The following is an 18,956-nucleotide window of genomic DNA, read 5'->3' as shown; positions in this document are numbered from 1 at the left end:
ACAAAGAGAGAGCCTATAGAAAATCAATGCCAGGTGTGGGCAGGAGTCAAGAAAAAAAGTAATCTGTTTATATTCTTTCTTGAAAGTGTGGAAATTGAAGTCCTTGGGAATACTTCATGAAGAAGACTGTTCTGCAGAAACAAGACAGATGGAATAAAAAAATGAATGAAAGGCAGGTTCAGCAATTCAATTATAAAAGGATGTTGGGTAGCTGTCACTTGTATTATTGAATATTTAACTGAAATAAGGAGCACGATGGATGCCAGCTCTGCTAAACAGCAGTCATAGAAATACCTGCATTAAAAAAAAAAAAAAAAAAAAAAAGCACAATGAAAAAACTGACCATCTGTGAGACAGTGGCTGGAGAGAAAAAGAGAGAAAGAGTCAGAAAGAGAGTGGAGAACAGATCATCAATTAGGTGAAATGTCCTTCTCTGGATAGCATCAAGAACTTTTAAAGAGATTTCTGGTGCACTATCTCAAATGTGAGAGCAGTATTTCAAGGTTGGGTAGATTTGGGATTTATAAAGAGTTTGCTGGACAGATAAAAATTAACATCTTGCACCAAAAAAATGTGAACATTTTTTGGATGCCAAGAATGCTAAAAGTGATGTCTTTGTGTCAGAAAAGGCTAGTAGTAAGAGTCAGTCTAAGAAGAAAATATGGCCTTGACTGCTGAAGTGAGCATTATCAAAAGTAATGAAAGAAGAGCTAAGGTGTTTTTTTTTGTTTGTTTTTTTGTGAGGGGGGGAGACAAAATTGAGTTTTGCAAGCATTGAAGGTGATCATTAAAGGATGATTGTAAATGATCTTAAAGCTAGAGATGATTGAGCTTTGCAAGGTCTGAGAAATTAAGATTGCTACCATCAGCAAAACTGCAGAGAGGATTTGAGGTCAGTGAGAGAAGTTCATTTATTGTATATGAGTAAGAGGATGGGCAAGCAAACAGAAACCTGAGGTACATCTACCTTAACAGGAAAAATCTGAAGAAAGAAAGGACACCCTCCACCAGTGCAAGACAGAAAACAGCCCAAGAGAAAACTGGCAATTCAATTACAAAAGGTGGAATGCATATAATAAGATGGCAATTTGCAGAGGAGCCATCAATGTCAAAATCTATTAAATGCCTTGGAAATCTCAAGTGCAAGAGTAGCACATGTTGTCTCAAAATGTTTCCATGGCAGTGTGGGTGAGTTCATAGTTGTGAGTGTATAGTCAAGATCTGCTGTGGATCTTCAATAAGGAATCCATGTTGGCAGTTACTGATTTGACAGTTCTGTAAGTGTCACAGAAGTTGACTACTAATGATTTTCTCCATTATTTTAGACAGCCATTAGGTGAAAGCAATAGGTCTCTAGTCTGACGGTCAAGACTTATCTCCTTTTTTTGAAATCATTAGAGGCCTGCTTCTATACTATGAGGTGAATAACAGCTGAATATAACACAGGATAGAGATGATAAAGGATAGGTGTTAGTTCAGGAGCATAAGCTAGTGGAATATCAGCAGAACAAGAAGCTTTTTGAGTATCCAGGTTGATCAAGATTCTTACTGTCTTTCTAACAAAAGGCTAAGGAGGCTAAAGATGGAATTGATTTACCTTGGTCATCTATGCAAAAGTTGGATGAGAAGAATGATGCCAGGAAGTCAGCAAAAGATAGTAGCACAGATGGTAAAAAAATAGCACCCAATGTCTTTTTTTTTTGCAAGGGACCAGAAGCATAATTGCCATTGGTGTAGCAGGCAAGTTTCTCATTTAGCCATTTCAAAGTTGGACTTAGCCCTGTTTGTTTGCATTCCATTGTAAAATCTCTCGTATAATTAAATTTTGTTAAAATGCTTTGCGTTTGATTTCACAGGGTTTTTTGAATATTTTGAATTTAGAAATTATATTGTACTAAAACTGAGTAAATAATTCTACTGTAAAAGTGTAAAAAAGAAAATCAATGTAAATTAACCTGTATGTAATATGATAAGTAAGGGATTAATCCAAATTATCATGATGACGAAGCAACATCAAGAGGTCGCAAAGTCATGCGATGTTAAAAAAAGGCACCCAACAATGGAAGGAACAAGAATGACGTCATCACGCTGGCAGCTAATCCCAAAAACTACTTCATAAAGAACAAAAGACTGGGAATAGTACAAAGAAGAACTGAGACAAACCAGAAGGGCTTTTGGCTTTTTTCTCTCTCTCTTGCCTTTTCATCTACAGATAGTAAGTTCCCAGTGCTGTCTGGTTCCGAAGACATGCTTCCAATGCAGGTTTAGGAGAGACCGTATTTCCCAACGATGGTTCTGAGGAAGTAAGGACACATTATGAGAGCGTAGGTACCCCCAGACTTCATGGTGACTATGGCAATTCCCCAGTTCCTGACAGAAATTCCAACTAAAGCTTCCCCAGAAACTTCTGTATCAGGACTGCCAGAATCGTTCAAGCAGCTACAATCACCCAGAAACAGGATGCAACATCGAATTAAATCCAACTAAACGTTGTGCTAACTGACTGGACTGTCTATCCAAGGGTTTATATAAGTAAGCACTGTTTTTGTTAATGTCAAGGGCTTACAAATCGATATTGTCTGTGTACTTATAGGAAATTGTATGTAACTAAGCAGTAATTAAGTCAGTGTCTTTAAGGAAAGTTTAAATGTTAACTTGTTAGCTTAACGAATGAATATGTGCTTAATTGTGATATAGGGAACTGCTATTTGTTTAAGTCAAGTTAGTTGGTATTGTACATTGAGGTAACTAAGCAATGAGTGTGTTGAGAGCTTGAATGTAAATTCCTAGTAAGTGAAAGGGCTTAGAGAGAGATTACTTCTCCTAATTGTATGTATATTGTACGTTCTTGCTTAGAATAAAATGTTTTGTTTTGTAACTACCTTTTTGAAAATAGTTTCACTATCTTCAAAAAAATTAGTGAACCTGCGTGCATATTAAATTTTGGTTAGCCACGACTTGCATTAAGGTAAAACTGTGTATAGTTAGAATTTCCTATTTTCCTCACCTATACTCTTAAGCTATATTAATTCAATCAGAATGGTGCAGTCAATAAAAAAATTAATTTTTCTGATTGATTTGTGCGAGAGTTGGTGAACTGCATGTATTAAATAGGCTAACATGGCGGGAGGGGGGGACAAAATTTGACTTGGTAGGATTAACTAGTAAGTGGGTTAATATCTTATCTGAGTAGAGCTGATAGAAGTTAAAGGGCAGTAAACTTTTAGGATAGTACAAAGGTGCAGTCGATGATAATGACAAACAAACTAAATAAATTATATATAATTCGGATATATATTTACAATAGCACATCCAACAGCCGATATAATTTTACACAATCCCTATATCATCCTCCTTTACTCAACTTTCATTAATGCTACAACTTTTGCCAAGATGAACTAACCAATACCAAAAGTTCCTCTTCCTGCTTCCAAATATTTTTGTCATTATTATACATAAACTGCAATACTCTCCCCTCCTCCATCTAGCAAACTCTCACTTGTGCTGATTATCCCATCAAAGTTAAGGACCTGCAAGATGTCTATACCCAAATTTACCTGCATTCTACCCCAAAACACTCCAGTTTCTCTGATTCTGCACTTCTGAACTCTCACTGAACAATACTTTCTCAAGATACATAACTCTGAATTCATTCAAATACAAACCATCCACCTTACATAAGTTTTTTTTCTTCCATCAACATTCACAAATTCTCCACCATTCCTCTGACATGTCCTGTGCACTGACTCATTTGAAATCTGCCTTATCATGCTGTGGCAGCAGACTGACAGTCTTTTCTCTCACTCTTCTTATTTGCTTGTACCAGTAATTCTTTCATATCTTCTTGAATACCACACTTAGCACCTGCTAGATCATTATTACCTGCCAAAATAATTATCTTTCATTTTTGCTCTTTGCATCCTTACAAGACTTAATCTTGGTGTTTCCCTGACAAGCAATATCATCCTTACAAGCAATTGATCCTTACAAGCAATATCATCACACTTTCCTCAAGCATTTCTCTTATCATGGAATCTCCATACAAAACTTGAACCTTATTCTTCTGCTTAATTCTTCCATACTTTGCTTTCCCCTCCCCCTCACCCTCTTTCACTTCTCTGCCATACCACTCACCAGGCATTTCTCCAACCATTCTACTCATTTCTGTTCTCTGAAGACCCCCCCCCAATGTAGACCATCCCTCTCATGACTATCTGGTTATTCTCTTCATTTCCCACTATTTCATTCTTGCTATCACTCACATCGCATACACCTTCACACTCACTTCCAACACTTTACTTTCAATGACAGAATCACCAACATTCATTTGCATTTTCTTGTGTTTCAACTTAAATTTCTCATCATTCAACTCTCTGCTGTCTTCTTACTCTTGCACATTTCTGGAACTTACCCTCAAACCATTTCCTAAAAAGTAACTCTTAGAACCACACAAACAAGCAAATGATCCTTACAAGCAAACAAAAACAAACACTCATAAAATAAAACAGTAATCCAGAAAAATGAATCAGTTATCAGCAATAGCCACAATGTCTTTATCCTGCCTTTGTCATTCTTTTTCTTATTAAAAAGCAGTTGCTCCAAATATCCAATACCAAATTCAAATGCAACCCATCTATTTTAAACCATTCCGGCTTCCTATTAAATTCACTCTATCTACTCATGAATTGCACATTTTGCTTCATACAGTTCAGTTATCATGTTATTTATTACTTTGGTCTCCTTCTCAAGGGCAGTACAGATAATGAGTCTTAAAACTCTATGGAGATTTCCAGATGATGATAATAATAAATGGCACAGGTGTCATAAATAGGCATATAGCTTAGTGCAGCTGTTTTATCTGACAATTACAATGCAATACAACTACAATAACCACACACAGAGTTATGCAAAATATTTTAACTTTCCATAGACCTTTCACAAAAAAAAGAAAATTAATTTTTTTCTAGAAGGACAATTCCAGTTATTATATTTTTGTAAGAATATGTGCAATATAGATTTATGTTTATGTACTGATCTGATTCAAACCAATATTTAATCTGATTACTTAAAGGAAATGGAAATACCAAATGTCATCAACATATACATTTAGTCAGAATAAAACTGTTATATGGATATTGTTATGCAAAGTGACATTTATAGAATTTTATTCACTGTTATTGTTTTTGAGTGGGGGGGGGCACATGCACACGTGTTCATCTAAAATAATATATAGATAGTGGATACATAATATGAACAAACAAAGAAACAAAATAAAGAACAGAATTTAACTAGAAAGATATTTTACCTGTTTGTCTTCTGTAATGCCAACATATACTACATTTCCACCTTGATCCATCACCCCAAATCGAAATGACACTGTTCCCATCACAGGCTTCCCATAAACATATCTATAAAGAACATTATATGATCAAAAGTGAAACACAAACTTCTGAAACAAACTGTAATGAAAAATTAAAAATTAATTTCAAATTATGTTCTCAGCGCTCAGAGTCAAAATCGCAATTTTGTCCAATGGTTCAATGTTCTCTGCTGGTATCTTATATATCTCCATAGATTGTATGAATATTATTATCTTGTGCCAGAACAATGGCACCTAAAATCTTTGTTTAAGGAGTTCAACATGAGATTTTGAGATAAAGCATGTGGGTAAAACATACTAATCATCTAGAGTGAATGCTGTGAATATTGTTTGTAGTTTAAAAGTGAGAATAATGAGTGAACTTGAAAGGAGTGTTTCAAAAGGTGCTGTGGTGTGAGCGATATCAAAAGTGAAAACAAAGTTGGGCATTACCAACAATAGGTGTGAAAATGAAAGTGTTGCAGAAAGCATAGATAAGAATGAGAGAATAAGCCAAAGTGATCAAAATCCAAGTGATAACGGAAAATGTTGGAGAATAATGAAGCAGTTCTAATTGAGAGAGAGATAGGTAACACAGAAGCAGTAGAAGGGAAAAACAGAGGAGCACATTTTGATGACTGAAATCTTGTGGCTTTGATAAGTGCTTTATAATGCAAATCAGGAGTTAAAATAACTGAAAAAACTGTTTTTAATAAATATTAGGATAGCTAAGAAATGAAACAAAATATAAAAGAAGAAAAAAAAGTAAGGTGCAAAGAAGAGAAAAGAATGAAAAAGGATATTGTCATATATGGTGATCCTATGATTAGGGGTTTGTGCTAGATGAGCAAACAATGAAAATGTTTCCAGAAGCAAAGATTTATGATGTAACTGAGCTATATACAAGTAGACAGAACAAGTGGAATATGTGATTGCATTACTAGGAACAAACTTGAAAAGAGATAAACATAGCATGAGAGAAGATATGAAAAAAGTTGTTGAATGAAACAAAAAAAAGAAGAACAAAACAGTAAAGACCATTAGTTTCTTGTCATGATATAACATGAGTTTGTTATAACATGCCTCAAATTATTAGCTGTAATTGCTAATGATATAAAGTACAGATGGAATGGGAGAAGAAATGTGTAGTATTGAGGTATGAAATGTTTTTATGTTAAAAAGGATTTGTACTTGCATTACGTGCTTGAAAAATAACTGTTGCTCAATGAAAGGGTGAATGTAGGTAGTCGGGGAAACTAGGTAAGCAATCTTGGACGCATGCACTAAGGCAAAAGATTCAGATGGTTGTAATGACGAGGGTATTCCTTCCATATTTTGTATGGAAGGAATAATCCTGAGAATTGTGAACTAGATTTGTTAACAACATGTTATTAGCTCATAACATTTTGTTAACAATTTTGTTAACAAAATGTTAACTTTAACTTTATAACATTTTGTTAACAATTATTTCATAACACATACATCAACACTTGTAATGTGCCCATTATTGATATTATTCTTGTCAAAATGAAATGTAAACCATTTGAAATCGATGGACTTACTAGAATCTGATAATTTGGTAATAATTTGAGTTTTTTTTATTGTAATTTAAAATTGTCACATGTTGAAATATTTGTCACTATACGTAACTTCACACTTGCCATTTACGTGGGGTGTGCAGGCTCGCCAAGGAGTTTGATGGGTGATTGACAGCTGACAGACAGAGCGTTCAGTATCATGGTAACGAAAAAAAAAAAAGGAGAGCTAATGGAAGTTTAAGAACACAGACCGGAGAAATTTTGTTCTTAGGAAGTTTTTAAGTGTTTTACATGATATTATTCTTGTCAAAATGAAATATAAACCATTTGAAATTGATGTACTTACTAGAATCTGATAATTTGGTAATAATTTGAGTTTTTATATTGTAATTTAAAATTGTCACATATTGAAATATTTGTTGTGTTTTGTCTCATTAGCAACAAGACATTCTCTTGTTTCTAACGAGACGTGTCAGCCAACGTGACAATATTAATAGAAGATTCTGAAAAGGAATCATAGAACTATGAGTCTTTATGAGACTGTTAACAAGTATTTAATAAATAAAAGAAGATACTGCAGTCAATGTTCTAATTGAATGTTTAAGGAAACGCTGATTGGAAGGTTTCATCTTCTGTCTTAAAGACACTGGATTACTATGGAAAAAGCAACTGGTGAAATTTGAAACTGTAAAGTGGCTTAGCATGAAGAGCACTACTTAGATCTGCTGTTTATGAAGTAGTAGGAAAAACTTCTTTCTCTGGTACAAAATAGTAAACTGTGCATAAAATAGAACTACAAGAGGTAAGAATATTTATACTTCAGTGAGACAGGAGAAATAATATTGTGCTACATAAAGAAGATAAAAAAGGATCCCACGGAAAGGAAGAAGAAAATTTTATATTTTCAGAAAAGGCCTAACAAAGAAACTGACACTTTTGAACATTTTGTTATTGTGAAAACTAGGTGTTTAGTCCGGTAAATATGATTAAGTATATGTCAAACAGTCCAATAACAGAATGAGTCAGAGGATGAATATTTTAATATTTTGGATAAGAAAATCTCTGAAGTGTAGATTTAATTTAGAATGCCTTGGATCCAGTTAATTTTTGTAGTTATTTATGTAATATTATTTAAATGTATATAATGTTTTAGTTTCATTAAATGTATATATTTTTTATTTGGTCTCAAGTCAGTGATTTTCCAGATTCTAAAAGAAATAGTTAAAAGTCATTGCACCAATCGGAATTGAACCCTTGTGTAATAATAAACACTCGGAGTGTAAAAATTTCTTTATAGAGATAATCTAAACAGAGTCCTATGACTCATCATGAGAGATCAAAACTATCAATAAAATATCTTTCCTACCTCTCCTTGAAACCATAAACAGACAAAGCACACAACTGACTCAGGCAACCCATTCTATTCATTCACCACTCTCCAAGCAAAAAATCTAGTCCTTACGCTCTTGCTAAACACACCCTTACCCAATTTCTAGGGATGACCTGTTGTTCTGCTCTCTCTAGCCAAGTGCTGAAACATTTCCCCTGCATCAATCATAAAAATTATTTAAGTAAATTAAATGTTTTTATCATATACCTCTTTTTTTCCCTATCAACCAACTTTTGCAATCCACAAACTCTCACTTTCTCCTCATAAGGTAGTATTTCACAGACCACTCATCATCTTCTTTATTTGCCTGTGGATCCTCTCTGCTACTTCCTCATTCACAAGAAACTAAGGTGATCAGACCTGAGCAAAGTAAACCAGACATGGTCATATTAAGGTTTTATAAAGAGGAATGACTGATCACTCCCTTATTTCTGCTTGTTAGTGTGTTCTTTAATAACCAAGTAATCCTGTGAGCTACCCTGGCTACTTTAGCAATATACCCTCTAAACTTCAACTCTCTACCTACTACTACTACTACCCCTCCCCCAACAAATTCCTGGCTTCAATTTTCTGGAATACAATTCCTTCAATGTGGTATAACTTGTATTGTATCACAAAATGCACAACTTGACAATTTTCCACATTAAATTGAACATTGACTGTGTTTTGCCCATACTGTGAGCATATTCAAATCATCCTGCAAGCATTCTACATTACCTTGATTAATTATTATCCTACTCAACTTTGCATCACTAGTAAACAACTGATTATCTCCTTTCAAATTATTTCATTTATGTACAAATTAAACAGCAGTGGTCCAAGCACAGAGTCCTGTGGCATGCCACTAGTCACCAATCATCTTCTGGATTTTGCTCCTCCAGATACCTTTTGGTATCTATCCATCAGCCACTCTTTTATCCATATCACCAGTTTCACATCCATCCCCATTAGTTGCAGTTTGCATAATAGAGTTCCATGTGGCATTCTGTCAAATACCATTGCAAAATCCAGCAGTATCATCATGTAGCCATTCCCTTTATCCAACTCAGCTTGTCACTATTATAAAAAGTTAGTAGATTACTAATGCATAACAGACCCTTCAAAAAGCCATCTTGCCCTTCATAACAGTATCAAATTATTATCTACCCATTCCTGAATTCTCTGTTTCAGACCAACTCTTCAGTACTTTTATGACCATGCCTGAGATACTGATTGGTCTATAATTTATCACCACAGACTGAGATACTCCTTTATGCAAAGGAATTATTTTGCCTGCCTTCTACTCTCTTGGGACTCTGCCAGAATGAGACTTAAGTTAAACAGCCTAGCCAAAGGCATTGCCAGTTCCCTTGTACATTCTCTTAAAATGCAAGCTGATATCCCATCCAACCCCACAGATTCTTGCATTCAGATTCTAAAATATCCTAAGTACCTCCAATTCATCAACCTCTGTTCAAATTCATCAATCGCATCAACCACTGTCACTTCAGTCATAACAATATCTTCATTTGGATGATATACCCTCAAAATGATCACTGAGTAGCTCAACAATTTCACCTGCCTCTGTTACCTCTCTACTATTTGCACTCATTAAAGTTATCCTTCCATAGTCATTCTTCCTTCTTCCCATATAATAAAAAAACTCTAGGATTTCCTTATGACTATTCAGCTAATTTCGTCTAATAATCTGATTTTCCTTCCTTACGATGCCAATTACCTTTCTTGCCTGATCCCTGTATTGTTCATGAGTTAGCTGTTCACCTTTTGCCTTATATATCTTCTACAAAATTTTCTTCCTTTTTTTTTTTTTTTTTTTTTTTTCAGTTCATGCTTACTGATACTGCTCACCCATCTAACTCCTCCATGATTTACCCTCCTGAGCTTGGGTATACAATGAGATAACAATTCCTCCTAATATCCCCTGACTATTCCCCATGCACTGTGAATATCCTTCCCTTGCAGAACTTTATGCCATGGTACTGTTTCAAGCCTCTTAAGTATATCATAATTACCTGCCTTATAATTCTACATATACCCTTTCTTAACTGGAATTTCAACATATTTTGCTACCTCTCAAGTCAGGACCACATAATCACTTTCCCCAATTGGAGGTATGTAGCCACTGTAGTTATGGACAGGTCTTCTGAACCTATAATAAGATCCAACACTCTCATACCCCGAGTGCCCTACATAACATTTTGCTTCAAGTAATAATCTCTCAGTCAGCGTATAAATTCCATTTTCTACTTGGCATGTGATCTTTCTAACTTCCAATCTATCTCTGAATCTATTTCTGCTAATGCATGTTTTTCACATCATTCTTGCACTCACTGGCGTATAGCAGCAACCCATTTTATACTTTGTCCTATTGGCCTCAATCTCATACCAGACTGACTGAATAGAACTGTCACCTGTCTGACTAAATCATAATCTTGTTGGCTGCAATTCATCTGTTATAATCAGCCATAGCCCATCCACTGTGCAGTCTACTCTATCCTCCCTGAAAATACTAAATCCATCATATTCTATCCCTGTAACTATGTCATCTGCTGTTAGCCAAGTCTCACTAATGCCTATAATTTTTGGTAAGGTTGTACTAACCAATGCCAAAAACTCTCAATTCTTATTTCTGATATTTCTAGCATTAGTATATAAAAACTAATGCTAGAAATATCAGAAATAATATCCCCTTACGCTTCCAACCACCTTTACATCCTGAATTGACTATTCCATTAAATACTGTTGCCTGACCACCTAGATTCTGCATTTTTTGTTCATTCACACTCATTCACTTGATGGGTGCCTTCACACACACACTCTCATCTGTCTTCCCTAATTGCTTTAATTTTGCTGACTTTTGTGCTACCACACTCTCAGTGAACAAAGCTCTCTTCTAATATTAATTTTCACAGCAGGGAAACAAGATTTTGTAGCACTCATGAAGTACTCCCCTTATCGTAGAATCACCATAAAAAATTATATGCTTAAGCTCTTTCTCTCATTTATTCTTATAATTTTCTCTTTAGCTTCAGACATCTTGTTTTTTTCTGTTTTCAGTTGGATTGATCTCTTGCTATTTCTGCACTCTTTCAATCTCACACTTTGTCCTGTGAAGGACTACATGTGAAGGTCTTCTACATTCTCCTGAACTTCTGCCACCACACTTTCAGTATTATCATATTATCACTGATATTTATATTTTCTGTTCTTCTATCAATGCTCTCTACTCTACTATCACGTAATTTGTTTTCTCCACATTCACTTTCAAAGCATTTCTTACAGACTCTCTTTCCAGTTACACTCTCCTTCCATAAGTATTTCAACTTTTGCAATGAGTACATCTTACAAACATTACAATGCACAAATACAATCTTTATTATTTTAGTCTGTAGAGTTGGATGAATCAGATTCGCACTACCATAGTTTGGTACTCTAGGCAGTCTGAGGGCAATCATTGTTGCAGGGTCAGATGTGTGTTGCACAAATATATAGATTGGTTGTTTTATGATGGTCCAACATGCTTTCAAAACATGATCTGAGTTTTCTTCTTTTCTAATAGCTACCATGTGTCCAGTTTCATCTATGTACAGAAGGTTGCAAGTCCATTTCATGTGGTATGTTTCTGGATGTGAGGGAGAAGAGTAACTGAACACATGGAATGAACGTTTTAATTTTATAGGGGATTTAAAGGTTTTGATGTTGCGCATTTTATGAATTTCTGCAGCCATTTAAACAAATAATACAAGCACCAATTCATGATAGAAGTAGAAAAACAAAACTCCTTACCATTCTTAAGTATACTCATCATTATTATTTATTATTAGTCCTGATCTGCATGGAGTCATCATGACTAGTTAGACAACACAATTGTACCACTTCTTAAACTCATTCACTATTTGCACATTCATACCTTCTCAGCCAATACATTTCATGCTCCTACCACTGTTCATAAAAAAAAAAACTTACTTCTTACACTGTTACTACTTTCTGTTGCATCTCACAAGGATGGCCTTTCGTCAAATTCCTTCTGTCATTTTGCCATATGAAAAATCAATCTAGTAAATACCTTTCAACAAGTTAAACTTAATCACATCCCCCCTTTGTCTTCTTTGCATGCCTTCAGTATATCCTCATAACTAACATTATACAGTCTTGATATCATTTCCTATCCACCTCTGCATACTCTCCAAGGGTATTTCATTCCCCCTTCAAATCCTAGTGATCAGATCTGAGAAAAGTAATCTAGATGTAGTCTGATTGAAGTCTTTACACAAATGAACCATTACTCTTTTATCTCTGCTGTCAACATCCTCCTCAACACTGCTGCAATTCTCTATGTTGTCTTCACAGCCTTTGCAATATATCCTCTGAACTTCAAATTTCTATTTACAATCATCCCCAAGATCTTCATTTCCTTGACCTCTTCCAGTATAACTTCACAGATTCATCTAATCTGTGGATCGCATTTCAGTACTGTTACTAATAACTCTCCAAAGCTTCAAATCATTTGCAAACTAAATATCTCACTGCAATCCAGTGACATCACTGACATAAATATTGAATGCAATGGTCCCATTAATGAACCCTGTGCCCAAGTTGTAATCTTGAATGATACTGCTCCTCCATGCATAACTGTCCAATGCAATCTGATATCCAATCCCTACATTGCAACTTAAATTCCAACTTGTCATGTGGTTTCTGTCAAATGCCTTTTGAAAATCTAAAACTCACTCAATTCATAACAACAGAATTGCTCATAACTTACCTACAGTCTAGCTGTTTATCATTCAGTGTTTATCTCAAACCTATACCTAACAGCCAATATGAACACTGAATCACCACCAACACAGAAACTAGGGGAAATAAACACCCTCAATAAAAATAGTAAAAATTTGTTCCAGTGAAAAGAAACTCAAAATGGAATTACAATAGATGAGCTCCACCTTAAAAAAAAAAAAAATTATGAAGTACTTAAGAAACAAAAATATGATTTTACCAAAAGCCATATAGCTATTCCATATATTAAAGGTCTATTGAAAAAAAAAATAGGAGAAATTTACATAAGTATAACATCAAAGCATGAATAAATTTAAAACACTTATTCAGCATGTTCAAAGACCCCCAAATCTCACATCCATGTGTATACCACATCAAATGCGCTTGCAACCTTCCATACATAGTTGAAACTTCACGCAGTGGATATTAGAAAAGAACACAAAAACCATTTTTGTTTTATCAACCCCTAGGAACAACAGGCCTCGGAGACAAGAAAGATAGCCTTAAACTTTCTAAGATTTGGACAGCCCACATCCAAACCTGGCAACAACACCTGCCTTCAGATTGCCTAAATTATTAAAATACAGGAATACTAATCTGAGGCTTATCTAGCTCTACAAAAACTCAAACTCTAAAATAACAAAGATCATATTGACTATCTGGATTATGACATGTTTACAACAACAACAATCAAACATCAACAAGAAAAAACAAGCCTAAGAGATTTCCACTGTCAGTAATTCTGTACAAAATTTTTCTACTCCAAACAATACTCTAGGCCAGTGATGGCAAACCTATGACATGTGTGTGTCAGCACTGACACACTTGAGAGTTTCAGGTGACACACATTGGATGCTGAAAAATATTGGTATTCTAATGAAAAAACTAATTTCAGTAATTTCAGTTTATTAAATTAATCGTATAATATGAATTCACAGATTGTATAATCAATGTCCTATTAAATAAATAGCCTAATATGATATGTATAAGTCACCATCTATGATTAAGTAGTTAAATTTATAATGCATGTATGCAAGTGGCACATCAACAACGTCAATTAAAAAAAAAAGATGTTGACACACCTGGGTAAAAAGGTTCGTCATCAATCACTGCTCTAGGCTAAATACAATTAACAAGGCTTTAGGATTCTAAGCTGTGAATTATGACATTAATATAAAGTTGCAGGACTAATGAAGAGATTAATGATGGGATGTCAAATATATAATGTCTTAATTTCTGAACTGAACTCATAATTAATGCATGATTGTTTAATTTTTTTCCCTACTACAAGAGACAGACAAGGCAAGGCAAGACAGACAAGGCAAGGCAAGACAAAATGTAACTTACTTTAGTACAATATTACATGCTTTAACATACTGTATATGTACACATAAACTTCTGAATGTATATATGTATGCATACACATTTGGGACCTTAATATAAAGATGAAAACAAAAAGATAATTTTAATTTTATTAAAGCTATTTATTTAAAAATGGTAGTTAATTCTATAAATCTCAAACTTGCCCATCCGTGGCACCATGACATTTCCATTTCATAGCTCTTGTAACCTCCTAGTGTGGGGTTTGATCATCAACAGCTTTTCAGCTGCATGCTTCTTCCATTCTGTCTGATCTTGCCCATAATATCTTTTTATCTCATTATCCCATCTTACAGCTGGACTACTTAGTCTCTGATATCCAGTTTTTGATCTCCATTTTAACAAGATAGATAAAGAGATATATTTAATGGCAGTTTGGTAAACTGCTGTTAAATATATCTCTATAATGATTAAGCTTTCAATCCTATTATTCTAGCAGAAATTTCATAATCAGGTCATTCATAATGATTTGTCCTAGATATTTATATATTTCAATCTGTTCTTGATTTATTTCGATTTGTTTTCTTACTGGAGTGTTTCCACTATATGCCATTTTTGATTTGTCCATGTTTATATGTAGGCCTACCTCCAGACTTACTTCATTCATAGGAGTTTCATAGAAGGGATTTTATATTTCAAATAATAATAATAAATAAATAAAGAAAGAATAAAGATAAATCAGTGTGTATTCTTCAACAATCAAGTGATCCTTTGAACTATTTTGTCCACTTTTGCAATATTACTCTGAACTTTAATCCATGTATTCCTCCCCCCTCAAAAAAAAAAAAAATTCCTGCAGTCCAGTTCCTTTTCCCTCCAGTTATTCAAAAACATATCAACAGATTCCTTCTTTTCTTTTTCTTGACCACTTACCCACATATGGCACTGGAGTGCTATAGGTTTTAGAAACTAATGTGTGGGAGATTATTATAAATTTAAAAAAAAAATATATATATATATATATGTGTTAAAGATGCCAAGCTATTTTAAACCTGGTTTTACTCCATTTCCCAAGTAAGTAAACAGGCAAATAAGTCAAGTTTGCAACTGCACATAGTGCAAGTCTAGGTGACCCACATAGTAGTGCAAGTCTAGGTGACCCGCAAAGTAGTGCAAGTCTAGGCAACTCGTGGTAAAGGTGGAATAAGCTCTGATCACTATTCTTAATATTTACCCTTAATGCAAAGCCCATCTCCTTGAGGAGATGTATGATGCTATGCATTAAAGGCAAGGGGCCACTACCCAGACCAGTTTCGACCTTTATCGAGATCTCATCAGTGGGAGCCAGGCTTAGAAATACCGAGGTTAAGTAATACGGAGCTTATAAGTATTTTACCAAAACAAGTTACCATAAGGTGCTTTGACCTTATTAAATAAAAATCTCAGGATGAGAGATAGATGTAGAAAGTTTTTTACCTTAGGTATAATATATGTTAAAGATGCCAAGCCATTTTAAACCTGGTTTTACTCCATTTCCCAAGTAAGCAAACAGGCAAATAAGTCAAGTTTGCACCGTTTAGCAAAACATATTAAAAATATGTTTTGCTAAATGTATCATGTATAATCAAAAAATGGCTATGGCTTTCTATGTTTGTTTTTTCTTGTTTGAAAGTTTTTCACTACATATTAAATGGAAGTCTTGTAGAATTTGTCACAAATGCATACAACTTAGTCCACTCCTCATTAAATTTCCAGTTTTCTTGCTCAATCTTTCTCTCTTGAGTTGACATTTTAAAAATGATAGCAATTTTAATGTTACCTTGTTTCACTTGTTTAATAATAATACTATATCACTTATTTATAAAATCAAGTAATTTAGAATGAATTCACATACCTATCACAAACACTACATACACATGAATATTATTTTGTTCCTGTTTTAACTATTTTATACTCACTATCATTACAAAGATTGACCTTTGACACTTTTGCAGTATGTGTGCTCTACCTGTAATGTGCAGACCAACTAAACAGAGAAGTGCTTTTCGTACATGTAGACTAAAAGTTAAAGAGCCATACACAGTCAAGCCCTGCCATAAGGAAAGATCATGTACTAATGCCATATTTGTTATAAAGCAAATAACAGAAAATGCAACAGATTTTGGCACACCAATATGTACATGCTTCAATGACTTAGAGACGGCTTTCACAGAACCAAATTACAAAATGTCCTGAAAGTACTATTATCAAGAAAGTTATCACTACAAATCATTGAAATGATCAGACATATACAAAAATAAAAAAATAAAACCCTATAAGGAAGGGGATCAGAAAAGGCGATTTTTTAAGTCAATGTTTATTTAACATAACCATGAATGAAATAATAACTGAATTTAAGAAACAGAAACTAAATGAAATAAAAATTAAAAAAGAAAATTTAAATTTGGTTTGATATAGATGACAGATGATGTAGCATTACTTGCATGAAGATGATTTCCAATAGCAATTATTCAAACTCCAACAGATATGCAACAGTTTTAATGTGCAAACATCAACACAGAAGTGAAAAACAATGGTAATAACTAAGTGATAACATTTAGAATTAAATGGAAAAATCCTGGAAGAAGTAATGAAATTTAAATACAAGGGATAACCAAAGAGTGAAAATATAACACTATGAACTAGAACAATCCCTGAAGGTCAATAAAATATCAGGATGTTTAATTTCATATGAAAAAATAAAGATCTGACAAAAGAAGCAAAAATAAGAATACATAAATCAGCAGTCTGACCATTACTGGTGTATGCATGTGTGAAACAATAATGAAAACACAAAAAATACAACATACAAATTAAAGAAAATTTGACAAAGTGAAAAATGAAAAGATTTATGAAGGATGTCAATTCCAATCCACAAATGAAGGCTAAAAAACTACAAAATTAGAATGGAATCAACATGTTAATAGAATGGACCCAAAAAGAGAATACCTAAACTAGCCAAAGACTGGAACAAATGTGAAAAGACCAGTTGGTATAATCACAGAAATGATGAACAGCCTGCCTACATCCAAGTATTGGAGATTCAGCAAGCTAAAGCATGAAACAAGAAAAAGATGAACTAATTTTATCATGTCAACTCAATCTTCACTTCAATTAGACCAGACTACTTTTTGTAGAAAAACAAAAATTATATCTATAAGCCAATGTCTCCAAATTTTAATGCCATAATAATGAACAATTTCACTATACTAACACACTACAATGAAGCACACCATTTTTATGACTATCTCTTATCATATACTTAGCTGTAAGCTTTATGTTTTGCATCTGCACCCATACTCATATTGTTTATTCTTACATCTTTTATTACTCCTAAGTAATTGCAAATGGAATTCAACAGAACTCATTAGGAATATCACAATTAAGTATTTGCTTTACCATAATAAACTAGATATCGGTTCAATGTTACCAAGTGTAGCATTTACACCTCTGAAATTAATTCATACCATACATTATTTCAGTAGGAATGTATTAAATGATACAAATTAAAATTAAGAGAACATATAAAACAGGCAAAAACAAAGCAGAGAGTTACTTTAATATTGTATTGTGAAAGGCACTAAAAAATGAGAAAATCATTGTTAGTTATTGGCCATAATTAAACTAGACCTAGTCACTTGAAGGAGTGAGACAGAAAGAGCAAAAAAATTCAGAGGCTGATTATCAAATAATAACAGAACATAATTGTACAGGTACACTTGTTTGGGAATTGATGAAACAAGAAAAGGTTACTGATAAAAATGGATATATGTAGAAGTATAAAGCAGGTGATTACAGGAGGCTCTGTAGTCAGTCAGTACATTGGGTAGATGAGCTGAGCAGAAAAGATGTTGACCATGCATCGAAATTCACAAGGCAGTATCTGACAAAAGCAATGTCCAGAAAGATTATAAAAAGAGTAAAAGGTGAGAGAGGAAGAATCAGAGATCATCCCTGGAAGTTATGTAAAAGTGTGGTGAATAGGGATATGAGGAGTAGATTATTTACATGGAGAATTGTAAGTGAATGGAATGCATTATCAGAATGTATTTTTAATGCAAGGAGTGTTAAGAGTCTATATGATAAATATGTTGTCAGTTGAATTAACTTCCCATTATGAGTCAGCCAACTCCATTGAGGGTGTATTATTATTATTACACCCTCCATTGAGGGTGTAATAATAATAATAATAATAATAATAATAATAACTCTTAGGAGAGACTAAGGGAATGCTGATTCTATAGAATTGTACAATGAAAAAAATGAAGAAGAAATATAATAGAAGCACATAAACAGGTGAGATCAGACAGAATAAACACAAAGGTTTTAATAAGCGAATGAAAGCATTCCAAAAAAGTAAAGTAAGTGGTCAGCAAAGGGGTGAGGAATAGACTTTTCTTCCATGAAGGACAGAGCAATTGATATACAGTGCTGGATTGAGTATATAATAATAATGTTCAATGAATTTAAGATGTATGATAGTCATAGTGAGATCTAGAATGGGCTTCCAATGAAGCACTGTCAAACTTGTATT

The 18,956-nt window shown here is 33.9% G+C and overlaps 1 protein-coding gene across 1 annotated transcript in view; it reads right to left on the bottom strand.

Annotated features, from left to right (window-relative positions):
• LOC150101006 (venom factor-like) overlaps positions 1 to 18,956 on the bottom strand; it is a 697,967-nt gene that overhangs the window by 587,941 nt on the left and 91,070 nt on the right. The window contains exon 8 of the mRNA XM_090401101.1: positions 5,306 to 5,408. Within this exon, the coding sequence (XP_090257227.1) occupies positions 5,306 to 5,408 (103 nt within the window). The remainder of the gene's footprint in view (positions 1 to 5,305; positions 5,409 to 18,956) is intronic.

Source organism: Typopeltis vanoorti, chromosome 12, assembly GCF_054136105.1.
Source record: "Typopeltis vanoorti isolate ZY-2024b chromosome 12, IOZ_Tvanoo_1.0, whole genome shotgun sequence".
NCBI classification, from domain to species: Eukaryota; Metazoa; Arthropoda; class Arachnida; order Uropygi; family Thelyphonidae; genus Typopeltis; species Typopeltis vanoorti.
This window is presented reverse-complemented; position numbering and strand designations above follow the sequence as displayed.